The sequence below is a fragment of the Solea solea genome, chromosome 13, assembly GCF_958295425.1.
Source record: "Solea solea chromosome 13, fSolSol10.1, whole genome shotgun sequence".
In the NCBI taxonomy this organism is placed as follows: Eukaryota; Metazoa; Chordata; class Actinopteri; order Pleuronectiformes; family Soleidae; genus Solea; species Solea solea.
The window spans coordinates 24,009,022-24,024,709 of NC_081146.1; the positions used below are offsets into that span (position 1 = coordinate 24,009,022).

The 15,688-nt window shown below is 40.9% G+C and overlaps 1 protein-coding gene across 11 annotated transcripts in view; it reads right to left on the reverse strand.

Annotated features, from left to right (window-relative positions):
• Nucleotides 1-292: 292 nt before the first annotated feature.
• The window catches only part of cspg5a (chondroitin sulfate proteoglycan 5a), a 52,795-nt gene continuing 37,399 nt past the window's right edge, over nucleotides 293-15,688 (reverse strand). The window contains exons 3-7 of one of the 11 annotated variants that reach the window (XM_058647316.1): nucleotides 14,945-15,133; nucleotides 8,753-8,831; nucleotides 5,613-5,669; nucleotides 2,752-2,853; nucleotides 1,029-1,117 (exon numbers count right to left, since the gene is read on the reverse strand). In XM_058647316.1, the coding sequence (XP_058503299.1) occupies nucleotides 2,767-2,853; nucleotides 5,613-5,669; nucleotides 8,753-8,831; nucleotides 14,945-15,133 (412 nt within the window). In that variant the 3' untranslated portion in view covers nucleotides 1,029-1,117; nucleotides 2,752-2,766. Of the gene's footprint in view, nucleotides 1,118-2,751; nucleotides 2,854-5,612; nucleotides 5,670-8,674; nucleotides 8,832-14,944; nucleotides 15,134-15,688 lie in introns of all 11 variants that reach the window. The other 10 variants (XM_058647313.1, XM_058647312.1, XM_058647306.1 and 7 more) reach the window with 10 other exon arrangements.

A 15,688-nucleotide genomic window follows, 5' to 3' on the forward strand; every position in this document is an offset into this window, starting at 1 on the left:
TATGCTTTCCATGTACGTATCATATATAGTGTGTCATAGATGATATATATATATATATAAAAATGGACAAAGTCTTTCAGTTTGGAAGTGGTTTGGAGGTAGCAGTTAACCACCAGGGGGCGACGGACAGACGGCGCTTTTCCACTACACAGTTCAAGCAAAACTCAACTCGGCACTTTCTCTTTTTTTTGCTTTTCCATTAATGATAGTACCTGGTTCTTTTTTCTTTAGTACCTGCTCTTGCGAGGTTCCAAGCGAGCTGAGCCGATACTAAAATGTCATGAGCACAAAGACTTCCCTGAAAACATTACGTTAATCTCCAACATTTAGCAAAGGAAATTTATGAGAATCTTGTGCCGTGCCAGAACCGTGTCGTGGAAAAGCACCATTACTCCAAAATGGGGGGAAAAATTTCATTATTTCTCACTTGATTTAGCTTCAAAATGGGAGTTTGTTTTCAAACCGGAAGATGACGTGCACTTTTATATACAGTCTATAGTGTGTGTGTGTGTGTGTGTGTGTAGGTAGGAGAGATAGGGGGCAGTAGAGTGACAGCATTAAGGGGGACGGGGCCGCAAAACAGGGGAGTGAGTGGATGTAAGGTGGGGGTGTGGGGGTTACAGGGAAGCAGCAGGATGAGGCTGGCAGGAGGCGGGGTTATTCTCAGCTTGGGCAGTGACAGCAGTGGTGGTGGTGGTGTTGGTTTTTCGGCAGCCGGGGCCGCTTGGTGGCAGTGATGCCGTGTCAGAGACGGTTGCAGACTGGGTTGGTTGGCTGGTATGTTGGCAGGCTGGTTGTTGGTTGGTTGGCTGACCGGTTAGGTGCACTCGGCAGCGGACATAGACGGAGAGCAGGAAAGGGAAGGGGAGGGGGTTTATATTTTAGGGGGAGGGGCTTCCAGTTGCCGGCGCACCTTGTTGTTGTTGTTGTTGTGTGTTTTGTTTTGTTTTCACATCATGTTGTTCTGCAGTGAGTTTACCTCCGACGAGTTCTCCTCGCCCAGGAGCTTGTGGTTCTCGTGTTTGGGGGTCAGAGAGTTGTGGATGTTGAGGGAGTCGTCCTCCTTGGGCGGAGCCTTCACCGCGTCCTCCAGCTTGTTCTGGGAATTAGGATCGTCCTACCCGGGGGGGAGGGGGTGGAGGTGGAAGGTGGAGGTGGAGGGGTACAAAGTACAGTTAGCACCACAATTACAGGCATCAGGTCAAATCAAATGTTACTGGTTTTTTTTGTTAAAAAAACAGTAACAATTATTATTTTTTTTTTTTAAATGTCCACACCTTACGTTCAGTGCCAGCAGTTTACGCATTAGTAAAAAAAACTGACTAAAACCAGACTTTCAAAATACATGTAATCATGCTCGTCTAATTTCTCATCACACTAAGATAATGAGACTGTCCCTCCCCCCAGGCGTTGATCCTTAGAATACAGAGCATTTAGGCTGCTTTTCCCCCCATTACTGCTGCATACATCTGAGTCAAATTGAATTTGTGACATTTGGAAATAACATGTCAAAGTTCAACATTTGCTTGGCTTAATTTTAATGAACAAAAATGGTCTATTTTGATGCGATAAGACAAAAAAATGCATATTGTAAACTCCTGAAGATATGACCTATAAATAAACTTCAATTACATCATAAGTAACTTTAAAACTAGTGACAATTATGTGATATTTTGTGTATGTCGGGAGCTTTGGAGCCCATTTTGGAACCAGAGCTTGACTCTGAGAGCAGATTTGTTACTGCTCGTTTCCCTAAATCTAAATCCTCAGACACATGCAGTGTAAATGATGCAAATTGTTTTGATTTAGTTTAGTAAAAACATAGCATATTTGCAGATAGATAGATTTTCCCGTACAAACATCTCATAGAAAGAAGGAAAAACATTGGCACTGAACATAATCCAGGGTCTTGCAGTGTCTCATGCAACACGTTTGCATTGTTGTTGCACAGTTAATATGATTTGAGTGGAATAGTATATGTGCTGAAATATTATAAAGGTAAAATAAGTGAGAATAAAACCCTGGTATGATCTTCTATAGACGGACAAAGTGCAGCAAAATGCCCAAAAATATCCCAAAAAAGGAAACAGCAGATTCAGCTTCAGTGTCAAGCATTGTCCGTGGTTTGGAGTTCTCCACTGTCTGAACATCATCATCATCATCATCATCATCATCGTCATCATCATCATCATCATGCTCGGCCGGCCTGCTGTGTTTGCTTGAGGAGACATCGAGGTGAACTGCATGAGCGACTCTCTCGCCCTCCCTCCCCTGACCCAGGAAGCACATGCACATCCACATGCAACAGAAAACTAACCCCTGTGAGCGATCGCTCATGCAGAATCACGCATCTCCTCCTGTTTCCTCTACAAAATAAAAATAAAAATAAATAAATAAATAAGAAAAAAGAAAAAGCGGTCCTGGCCACTTAAGAGTGGGTACCACCGTCATACAGAACCCAAACAGTCACTGGAGAGAGAAAAAGTCATTTGATTTTAATTAAGGTCAGAGGGAGAAGGGGGGGGGGGGCATTGATCTCTTTTTTCCAGCCCTTTTATCCCCCATTAATATTGTACGACATCATCGACTCTGTTCGTCCTGCTCCGCCTTGTCTGCACCCAAACACACTGACTGACCCTCACACACACACACACACACACACACTGAGTCCAGACCACGCCCCCTAATTGAATGTCTGCGTTTGAATTCAATGGCACTTTTGAGCAAAGGAAGAGCAGTGAGAGCATTTACCCGCTGGCTGTCGGCCTAGATAGTAACTTCAGGCAGGACGTGTGGATACGTCACTTCCATGGTGACGGGGTAGGGGCCCTCTGTCCTCCCGTCAGCGTGAAACTGGAAAATGTTTTTTTTTTTTTTTTGTTTGTTTGTTTGTTTATCTGTTGCAAATTTCATTGTTGTCACGCATGGGTGAGGAAAAGAAAAGGTGGGGGAGGCAGTGGGTGGGAGGCACAGAGTCACGAGGACTTTAACGTATAGAGGTGTCACTTGTCGTGTGGGGTGGGAAAGTGGGAACAGAGATAAACGGGGTTCTGATGATGATGATGATGATGATGATGATGTTGATGATGATGAAGATAAAGATGGTTTTTTGGTGAGGGCTTTGCACGTCGACGCAAGTGAGCGGCAGAAAAGTGGGGATCATTTAGAGGTAAATGTGGGGTGGATGCTCAGTTGTCACGATAAAGCTGTCGTGTGTCATTTTTAAACATAAACAAATGTCTATTATACTCAGACCTGAGTGCTGATTAAAGACACATTTAACCTAATATTTAGATTTTTGCATTTCAGTTGCAGTTGTAACATAAACACACTAATAAAGTTGATGTTTTTCAGTCAAACAATCAAGAAAGAGATTTATGTAAAAATGACTAATAAATCCAACATGTTTTAAGTCCATTTGTGTTACAATGTAAACCCATCTTGTCCTTAACTAAATAAATGATGTCTTGAGATGATCGTCTTCACAAATAACAGATTTACGCTGGTTTGAGTGAATTTACATACAGCACACCAAACTAGAACTAAAAAGTGTTTCCTGCCATTTTAGTGCTGGGTGGGCGGAGTTAATGGAAGTACATTAGAAATGTGTTTGGAATCATGACTGCACCACGTTTGGTTAAAAATCGGAACAACTATGTGCGACTTAGACAGGATAGAAAATCCAAAATTTAGTATTTAACGCAATTTTGGCCACTTTCTTTCGCGTTAAAAAATTCCTCAAGAAACTTTGGAGTAAGCCCAACAAACTCATCAAATTTGATCCCAATCCGACGACTTTTGTCTGACCATGGCCTGACCTCTTGGGGCGCTATAGAGTCCCAGGGCTGCGAACAGGTTGCCACTGATCTCACTCTCAACAGGAACACAATAAGTTCCTCGGGCCCTAATAACAGCACAGATGAGTGGCACGCTGATTAATTTAGCATAGTAATAATAATAAATATAATAGTACAGCTGATGCTGAGTGACTGACAGGTGAACTCCCTCTCCAAAATAAAGGCCTTTTACTTTAAAAAAAAAAACAAAAAAACATGTGAGTTCCTTAAGCTTCATCTTTAATACAAAACCCCCAACTTTTTCAATAAAAATTGTTTTCAAAATTTGTCAGAGGATGATAAAAGCCTGGAATATGGTTACAGAATATGGTTTGTGTGAGAGCAGATTGATTCTGATGGAAATACAATCCTCTGCAGCTCTGCCCGCTCAATTTATTTTCCTCTGCTGAATTTATTTAGTATTGAAAAAATTGTGTGAGTGTTTGTTGTAGAGGAAAGAATGAGTCTGGAATCACTGCGGAGGAGAAACTGAGGACAATCAGGTTCAGTGGAACACAGACTGTTCTGTTCCTGCAGGGACGCGAGCGCGCGCCTGTGTGTGTTTTTTTTGGACCTTTTCAGGACCAGTCGTCCTCACGGAGACCAAAACCTGGTCCTAATGAGGCAGAACCTCACTTCTGAGGAATGGGTTCAGTTTAGGGCTAAGATTTGTAAGAATTGTACTCATAGGTTAAGAATGTTTTACCTCTCATCCTTGTTTAGTTTAGTCCCATGTTTCTCAAACTGTGGTGGTACACGAGCTTCCTCTTGTGGAAAATCAGAAATATAACCCGCCTGCAGATATGTAAATAATTAACGTAACTTTGGATCAGAAACATGAGCAGAACCCTAGTGACTGGTTGCACTTTTAAGAACTGATTCATCAATGATTCATTGATAACTATAATCATTGTCAGCTATTTTCATAATAAATTAATCCATGTGGGGGTTTTCCCTTATAATGAAAACAAGTTCTTTGATTTTTCAGCTCCTCAAATGTGAATCTTTTCTGTTTTCTAACAAAGAAATGATTAAAACGGAATAAATTTTGGTTTGTGGACGAATCAGGACGTTTGAGAATGTCGTCATTTCAAGGTTTTGTAAACAGTGATCCACATTTTAGACCAATTCATGGACAAAAGAACTAACAAATGAATCCAGAAAACAATCCATATATTAATCAATTATGAATATAATCATGACCTGCGGCCTTTGTGTCTTAACTGTATCACAAGATTTTATCTGTTTCAAAGTCAGCAACATATGGAAGCCCCTTTCTGCCAGAAAAAAAGAGGTAAAAAGTGATAATTGTGAGATAAAAAGTTGAAATCTCATTATTTCCATGTTTAATCTCACAATTATGACTTTTTTCTCTCATAATTTCCAATTGTTATCTCATAATTATGACTTTTTATCTCATAATTTTGACTTACTTTGAGGATATTTTTATTATCAAGTTTTACCTCTTTTTTTTCTGGCAGAAATGGGTTTCCATAACAACATTTTACTTGAGTAATTAGATTTGATTATATATAAATGCATGTTTCCCTGCCTGATCACACTGATGATAGTTTTTGTGTTTACTGTGTGTGGTGGAGCTCAAGGTAAGACTGTGATTAAGAGCTTGACAGAGAGTGACTGACAGGGCCACAGTAACAATGACACAGCTGTTTGGGAAGGTGAGGAGGGGTGGGGGGTCGGGGGTGTTGAAGGGTGGAGGAGGAGGAGGAAGAGGAGGGCGGCAGGACTGTCTGATATTTGGGATTTTGGTCTTACCTCGCAGTCGGACTCCTCTTTGGTCTTACACTCCCAGGTGTATCTGCTCATGGTTTTCTGAGGGGAGGGGGACGGGGCAAAGGGTTATCACTCCTCAAAACCATTCAAGGTGTCATCAGAAAGAGAGAGAGAAGAAGACAGAGACGGACAGAGAGACTGAAGACGAGCAAGAGGAGGAGCGACAGATCAGTGACCAAACAGAGAGATTAAGTAGCAAGAGAGAGAGCGAGAGACAGAGGAGGCATTGAGACTTCCTGTCAGACGACAGCTGATACTCCCAGCTGGATGTGTAGCATCACACACTCTCGTCTGTTTTCTCATTTGTTTGCAGGCATTAAAGCGGTAAATAAACTGCAGTGAGGTTTGTGGAGAGGTTCTGCACCGCACCGGGTTGTTAGTTTGGAAGTGAGTTTGTGAGTTTTAGGAATATTTGGGGAGGGGGGTGTTTTTTTTTTTGCTTTGGAGAAGTCTGTATTTCTAGTTTAGTTTGGTATGTGGTTGGAAAAATGGGTTAGAAAAGTGAAGGGCTGAATGGTAGTTGGAAATATTTCTGTTTTGTTTGTTTTTACGCTAAATGGACGGAGAGAAGTGAGCGTGCAGACAACTACATTTTTAATGCCTATAACCAACAGCAAACTGAAAATAAGACACACAAGACATTTAACGTTGCTTTAGGACTCTCATTTTAACAGGTTTCCTACGTTTTTTTCCTATATGCCTGTTATTACATATAAAAAAGGAAATGAGAGGAGATTCAATGTGTTTTGCCAACATCAGCGTCAAATCCAAACTTAAACCAGGTCTTTGAACCCAGCACAGAGTTTTTATTATCTTTACCTTCTCCACATTTACATGAAACACAAAGCAACTTTTATGTGCGATGAAATTCCACATGAAATATTTTAATTTTAGCAGAAGAAGATTCAATTTGATGCAATGTCGCAAAAGACAATGGGTGTTAAGATTTGGACAGAAATGGTGGAAACCTCTCTTTTCCTGGAAGAAAACATATGACGTGAGAACTTGCTTCTTAACATTCGGTGTGAATGCACCTTTAAGATCATATTGAAAGTATCTGTTGCTCATACTTTTACTTCAAAAATAAATAGGCTTTGTTTGCGTTCATTAGCGCCCTCTACCAAGAATCTGTGTAATGGCACAACACTGAGCACTGTCCTAAAAATATAAATTCCACAAAAGAAAGCCTACACCCAAAACTCTGCTCTATAGCACCACTAGTGGTCAGAAACTCCAGTTGGGGCCTTTAAGTGCTTGAAAACAAACAATGTGAAATATTTGAACTACTATCCAATGCAGTGAATGAGCAGGGATTGTAGGGGATGTAAAATGTGGGTGGGGATTGAGAAATGCTTTTGGGAAGAGGATGATTGATGTTTTTTATAAATGCTTTGTCATCTTCTGTCTGTTAAGGGAAGGGAAAACGGGTAAAGAACTAGTTGCTAGCGCTTGAACCGGTGACTAAAACTACTGATGGAGTTGTTAGAGGGTGGTACCACATGATAAAGAGACATACATTTCAAAAATTCAAAGGAAAACACAGCAAAACTCGATCTCTCAGTTGTAGCGCCAAAACTACCCATGCTGCTACAACTACACAGCGCCGCCGTTGCTAGCTACGCATGCTGCCGTTAGTGAAGCGCCCGCGAGGCCCTCCGCTGCCGCCTGCAGGCGACGGCGAGGCGTTGCATCTCAGATGTTTATCCTGATAGACCCCGACCATTTCATGGTGAAATTCTCTTACCTGGTTTACGACATCAATCCCGCCAATCACAACAGTCCCTCCCACACTTCTCCCGCCATTTTTTCATTTTCATTTTTCAGGATAAACAATTAAAGCAGGGGGGGAAAAAATGCTGTTAAAAAAAGTACAGATTTCGCACACAGCAGAGCTGCAGTGGCTCACATGGCCACCGGATGGCGCATGCTAGCGAAAGAGCAGGCAATGCCATGACGTACCAATGCCAGAGGTGGTTTTAGAAGCTGGGAAAGAGGGAGGAGGAAGGTGGGGGTCGCAGCAAAGGACTGTGGGAGTTCTCTCTCGCATAAAAAGGGCTGAGGTTAAAGTCGGGGCAGTCAGCGCCGTGAGGTCAGTCCATAAATGTTCAGTGTGCACAGTTTGAGCGGGAATTTAACCTCTGACCCTTGGCTGTGTTTGTACCGCGACTCACCAGCTGATTTATGCTGCGTCCTGTCTTTAAATAAATCAGCAGCACGTTGTTTTGTCGACATTATAACACGCAATTCTGCTTTTAAATGGTTAAAAATGTCGTTATATTTCCTGTCATCATTTCCTTTTGTTTAGCTGTCACTTTTTTTTTTAAATACCAGGATCAATAAGCAATAAGCCACAAAACTATATATTTATATATATTATTTTTTTATTCAACCTTTATCTAAGCAAAATAAAATAAAATAATAAAAAAAATAATTTGATAAACAACTATTTAAACATACAGCATAGAAAATAGAGTATAAAATAATAGAATGTACAGAATAGAATAGAATATCAGATAATATCGGAATTTGTTATAAAATTATGGCGCCACATATTGAAAATGTTTTTATTTTTATTCACTTAAAGTTGCGCACTACAGCTTTAACGTTACCGTAAGGTTTAACGTTTGTAATCCACTTTTCAAAACTACAGTGGATTACAAATTCAACTGGATTAGATTGGGATTGATCACGTGAGTATGTATGGCATCAGTTTCTGGCCTCATGCCGTCAGTTTCTGGCCCGCGGGCCGTACGTTTGACACCCCTGATCTACGGACACCATCATTATTACGGTTCACCTATCTCTTAAGAAAACTCCCACCATTCATCCTCATAATTTGTCCCCCCCCCCTCACCCTCTTCCTCCTCCTCCTCCTCTTCCTTCTTTAGCGCTTCAAACCTCTGAGTATTGGACGATACTCATGCCCATGCATCAGTGGGAGAGTCAGGGAGTCCAGGTAGGGTTTGAAGGGGGGAGGGGGATGCAGAACAAAATGGGGGGGGGGGGGGGGTGAGAGAGAGAGAGAGAGGCAAGAACCACGTTACCTGACAGATAATGTTATCATAGTAAGCCAATGCACGGGCATGAGGGACGTTAGGAGGGGTGTCGCACAGTTTCCTTACATTTGGGTGGGAGCCCTCAGCGATGGTGGACAGCGAGAAATTATCATTGTGCTGCTCCGATGAAGGCCGGTACTTACTGCTGGGCGTCGGCAGATGGAGGGGAGTGAAGAGGGAGGAGGAGGAAGAAAACCAATGTGATGATGTGAGGAAATAACAAAAAGGGAAAGTTTGGGAGACAGAGTTGGACACGTAGTGGAGAGGAAAGAATTGTATTGCAGGGAGGAGAGGACAGAAGTGAGGATTTGGGGATTTAGGAGACGGGGAAGGTCGAGAAGATAAGAAAGGCACAGATAATGAAAATAATAAAAGACAAATATATTGAAAATGAGAGTGAGCGGCAGATGGCACATTTGGAGATGATAGAGGACGGAAAAGGAGGAGGAGGTGAAATGATGAAGTGGGACGACGGGACGGGACGAAGCGACGTTTGCAGGTGATGAATCGCACGGTGACAAAAAGACAAATGGAGAGAAGTCGAACCAGAGGGAGACAGAAAAAAGAGACAAGAGAGGGAATTAGGAGGAAGAAGAATTGTTGCATTGTTGAAGAAAAGAAGGGATCATCGTGAGAGAGAAAAAAGGAGGGGGAGGAAAAAAAAACAGCAAGAAAGCAGCGTTAGATTGAGACAAACATTTTATCTGTGATGCAACAACGTTTTTGTAAATTTGGGTTACCTGGTTATTATTTTAGAGTTTCTACGGAGGTTTCACTCGTGACACACATTTAATCTTTGACAGAATCCAGCAGAGACAACGTTTGCACACATTCTTATTATAAATTAAATTATTATATAAAATATATCGGCACTGACAAACTGCAAAACAAAACATGCTCAGTAAAAGTTGACAGATGTTGAGTTTTGGAGGGAAAGAAAGAAACTTAAGCTGTAAAAGATTGAACTGGACTTTAAAATACCTGTTAACATATTAATAAGACTGAGATTAAACTCATTATTTTAAATCAGACTAACTAACCAAGGCAGTGTGGTTGGGAAATAAATCAAGCATAACATTTATCCACTAATAATAGTAATTTTTTCTGTTCAGGACTGCAAGTAAATAACAAAAATTTTAATTATCAATGCCGTATGTAAGGTTTATATAATAGAAATAATAGAAGAAGCAGCTCCACAGACAGAAGAAAATACTCAGGAAAAACACAACAAAATCCTGACTTTAAACTCAAAATTATTTCTTTATTCTCAGAATTTCTGACTATAAAGTCAGAATTTCTAACTTTATCCTCAGAATTCTGACTTCAAACTCAGAATTTTGAGTTGAAAGTCAGAAGTTCCCTCTCATATAGGAAATGGCTGTCATTTGGCGCCCCCTCGCCTGCATTGAACGTTTAAAGCAGCAGCAGCCGCCGCCGCTGCCCTCCAATATCATGTTCCCTCTCACTCCGCTGTCATATTCACAGTTAACAAGGCTGTGATCTCTCTCTCTCTCTGTGATCCACACACACCAACTTTCAAATTTATATTTCATGATCGTCAGAGACGAGATGGAGACTGACGGAGAAATCTGTTCCACCGTCACCAAAACCAGCTTTGGACCTCTCACTCTGCTTTGACACAAAAGACGAGACACTTTGTCATTTAAACGGAAATCCTCGCAGTCGCTAAGACTAATGTTCAGATTACCAGCCACATCCTTTTACAATTCTGATTAAATGCATTAAAACTTACTATTCAAGTGAAAGAAAGGTCTTTTAAGAGGTTTGTGCTTCTCACAGAACAGTGACGAGACATTTTAAATCCCTCAATATACTGTGTACCCTAAAAAGACTAAAAGTCATGTTTATATTCTAGCAGTTAATAAGGTATATTATCACAGTCTTACAGATACTTTTAATTTTAGATGTTACTCTGTGTATTTATTTGAATTTTCAATGAAATTGCCTATAAAAATGGTAAAATTCAGGTGTAACATAAATAATCAGGCTTGGAATTGAAGGAGGCTTATAATAATATGTCAATGTTGTGTATTTTTAAATTAATATTCAGTGTAATATAAATATATGTGATTAAATGTCTAAAAATATATATATGTACAGTATATATGCATATATATATATATATACACATATATAAATTATAGGATAAATATTTGTGTAAACTTTATCTCGTAATGAATCTCTGATTCTGAAGAAGTGTTTGCTTTCAAATCAAAATTACAATGAATTCTTGTTTAATTCTTCTATTTTCCACTGTTCTCTCTACGACACAAACACATTTACGTCTTCTCTAAAGTTCATATCTGTGCCGTAGAACATATAGTTGTGGTGGTGACGTGTGGCGTCGCTCCATCGAATTTTAACTGAACTGACGACTTAATATCTGTTCAATAAAAGTGAAACTAGATCGATTGTTGGATAGGAGTCACTTCAGCCTGCGTAATCTGATCTCTCCTCCTCCTCTTCTTCCTCACGCCTACACGGACGCTTATCGCTGTTCTCTCTCTCGTGACCAGGATGTTGGGTCTGATCTGAACTGCGGCAGAGAAACACTGCGACTGCAGCACTTACCAACAACAGATGGAGAAGTGTGTGAGTCTCATGCATTCATGAGCCTTATCAGCAGTGCAATCACACACACACACACACACACACACACACACACACACGTCTGTGCAGCTATTCTTCTGAGGACCATATCCATAACCTTAACCTATACCACAATGCAAATCTTAGCCCTTTATTTAACAACCGGTTCCTCAGAAATGAGGTTCTTGCCTTATCGGGGACCAGGTTTTGGTCTCTGTGAGGACGACTGGTCCTGACAAGGTCAGTGTTTATGCCACACACACACACACTGAACATGTCATGCTGAGCTTTCTTCTCTGCAGTCGTCCTCTTTCTTCTCTCCTCTCCTCTCCTCCTGCACACGTTTCTCCTTCATCCTCCTCCATTTCAACCTGTCCTCCTTCCTCTGTCACCTCCTCCTCCTCCTCCTCTTCACTCCTTTTCGATGTCTTCTTGCCGACCACTTGATGAGGCTGTTGTCTCTTTAATACTGCACCCTGCTGCTACACACACACACATGCACACACACCGCAGGTCGCACAGCTGTATGTAGGTCAACCACGCCTCCCCCCGACTCCCCCCTCCACCCCTATCCTGTTCACACTGCCCTACTTTCAGCTGAATCCAGAGAACCAATGACATCACCCTTTTCTCTATTTTTTTTAAATGTATTATTTCTGCTCTCTGGCATCACAGCTGTTCCTGACCACACGTCTGCCTCGCCATGATAATCTCCCTCCTCCGCCATGACTACCATGGCAACCGTCCCCAGTGTCTCAGCGATGGAGACAGACTGAGGTTCCTCTGCTTCACATTTGCATCGCGGCGCGGCTGCGGCTGCTGCTGCTGCTGCTGCTGCTCATCCACAGCAGCGGCTCTGTTGCTAGGGAGATCACCGCTAAAACACGATAGAGCAAAGGCAAAGCGATGCAGAGACGAGCTGTTTTATATTCAGTCTCATTCTCTCCTCCTGCAGTTTAATGCTCTGTCCATCTCGTCGCGTATTTCAAATGGAAAGAATGGAGCTTTAAGGGTTTTTACGCAGGCATCTGCAAACATTAGGGTATCGTCAACGTACACAATGATCTTTTGAAAAAGACAAACTAGAATTAAACTAATTATAAACTCTTAAGTTACACCGTTGTGTGCTTACTACGGTAATTTCACTGGCAAATCAGCGTGTTTGTCACCAGAGAGGAGAGAGTTGGAAAAAACGCCTGTACATAAGTTTCCTTTTTTTTGGCCTTTTTTTGCACATTGAGACAAAAAAAACAAAAGCTATTTTAAATAATGTGTTTCAAATTCAAACACGCAAAATCTGGTGTTCATGTACAACTACAGTGTAACCATTTTGTTTTTCTTCAATTTAAGTAGTTAATGCACTATTTTAGCATGCGGAAAATCGTAAATAACTGCCAGATATTGAAAGTTATTCTGGAAAAAATGGGCAAAAAGCACTTTACTCACAGGACAGTTTGTGGCCCCTTTTATGGTTAAAATAAGCACGGACATTTTGAGGATAAGTGTTTTAAAGGGTTAAATGAAGTAAAAAGGTGATTCACTATAACCAAAAACACACCAGAAGACAAACACCAATGAAGAACACGGACACTGTCGCCGTGGTTACGCTTTTACATCTTTGATTCGGTCCCTTGAACCGTCCACATCGCATGAAACGAGACATTATTACACATCAAACACCTCTGACTTCGCTAATTCTATCTTGTCCCATTGCAGACAAAAAACAGATATGAGGAGCTTTTCCTCTTCTTCACTAACTCCTCAGGAAATGACTGCAGTGATTCACTGAAAAACACTTTTGATAGCAGTTTATTTCTCCTTCAGTTCCTCTCCTGCATCCCTCATTCGCTCACCGTTTTCTCACACATACGTCCAACCCCCCTCCACCAGACTGTCCTTGTCTGTGTTCACTGTCATTGTCGCCCTTCCCCCCCCCCCCGACCCAATATCCCTCCTCTCTGTCTAGCAGACCCTCCTCATCCTCCCCACTCTCCTTCTCTCTATCTATGTAAAGCATTGTAAATGCAGAGGCGACACTGGAGACATAGTGATACGAGGTACTGACACAGACTCTTTTATATACTCTCAGTACGTTTATCTCGCCAGTGACATGGCCCTTTATTGGCCTTAAAGCCGCTCACTCTCCCACACCAAAGTCACAGAGAAAATCAGCGTTTTTAGCTCACATGGGCACAGGAGATTCTGGTCTACTGCTGCCTCATGTGGTGAGTTTGTGCCAGTTTAGCAAATCCAAACACTGGATTTCAGACGTCAAAGTCATAACATGACACTTCCGTGTTCTGTGATGTGAAATCACTGGTTTTCTCCATGGACTTTGGTGCAGGAGAAACATAGTTCATACACTTTAGTTTCATGATGAGATAAAGGCAGGGAGTTTATTGTTTAGTTGTCAGCGTGTTCACTGGTGTGTTTGGGAGAGTCCGTATGGATGATGTGTCAATGCCATCGCGCTGAACTAAAACTGAACTGTCCCTTTAAAGCTGTTGTTTCTCGGGCTCTCTCTCTCTCTCCATCGACCAGTCTGCCTCTGTCACTCTCTAAACTTTACGCTGATCACCAGCGGGGGCAGCAGTTTTGGCCCAGCGTCAGCGTCAGTCAGCCACACACACAAATAAAGCGTTCTGCTCCAGTCATTAAAATTGATGAGGGTTAATGTATCGTGGCCGACTCTCAGACTCTCGGCGTGGAACCGCAGGGTTCACACGCGGCAGACGCCGGGTCTCGTTGCCACCGAGCAAGGCACTAAAGTCATCGTTTAAGGGCTGAACATTAAATCATTTTCAAATGAAAATGCAAATGACAAATCCTAAAGGCTGCAATTTGCTTGTTCTACATTAGGGCTGCAACTAATGATTATTTTCATAATGTGTTGATTATCTTCTAATCTAGATCAATCAATTGCATGTTTGGGTTCATAAAATGTCAGAAAATCCAAAAATCTCGATCAGCTTTTCCCAAACCTCAAATTGACGATGTTTTGCTTTGTCCACAAACCAAAATTATATCATTTTCATTGATTTCTTTGTCATATGGAGCAAATAAACCATAAAATATTCACATTTAAAAGCTGAAAAATCAGAAAACTGTTTTTTATTCTTTAATTCTTTATCAAAATTGTTGTCAAATGTTGACAGAATGGTTTAATAATCCAATAATCGTTGCAGCCCAACTGCTATCCAAATTAAATATAGGACGTATTAATACATATAAATATAAATATCACAGTTTTTTTTTAGTGCTCTTAACATAATTTCCCTCCTTATACACATGTCACATTTTCTTACAAAGGGTTTTATGTCACTGTTTATACAGACTCACGATAGTTGATATCTTAATTTATGTAATAATATTTTGTCTTACAAGGGTTTTTTAAGAATATTTCTGCATTAAGTGCGGTATATAGCTCCTATAATGGCCTCTATACATATTCATATCTAACCATATCAGCTTTAAGTTCTCATCCTTACATGAATCTATACTTTTTGGATTCTTTTTCTCTAAAATCCGTTTTACTAAAACTAAATATAAAGAGTATATACATTATATACTAAACAAAGGTTGTCATGGATTTGGTATTAGTTAATTTTTGGTTTTTCTGCTCGTCTCAGACTGGCGGCGGCGCCTCACCTGCGCTTGCGCAGCTTCTTGTTCTCCGTCTTGAGCACGTGGAGCTTCTTGGCGAAGCAGACGACGATCATGAAGAGCAGCAGCAGCACCAGGGCCGAGGCGCCCACGGCCAGACACATCACCTGGAACTCGGTCACCACCGACTCGCAGCGGGCGCCCTTGTGCCAGATGTAATCCTGGACGTTGCATCTGAGGAGGAGAGGACAGAGAGGACAGAGAGGACAGAGAGGACGATTAGGACATACGATTTTATGTAGTTTGCCAGTGAAGCTGATCAGGAAATAAAAAGAACATTTTCCTGAGGAGTTAATGTTCTCAATGTCTAATTTTAGGTCTTCTTCATTAGCACGTTAGTCAAATATGATCCAATTTAGAGGAAAATAGCTGATAAATTATGGCAGAAGATTGTTAAGTGTTGAACACATAAAAACACATCCCAGAGAATATTTGAGATGCTCCGACTGACTTGAGTGTCAGTTTTTTGGCTGACTATTATTAATTTATCAGGCAGTTATCACTTTTTTTTTTTTTTTTTCACATTTTTGCCCTCAGAAACTTGACCTTTACTGTGGTATTTCATCCAGTTTAGTCTTTAACGCAGACCATAAGTGCTGTTTAATGAGTGTTTATTTGAGTTAAGCTATTATGTGCCTCATTTTTTATTATTACTTTAGTTATATTTCATCAGATAGCAGAAAAGAAAGCATATATATATATTTATACATAAAATATATTTATATCTAT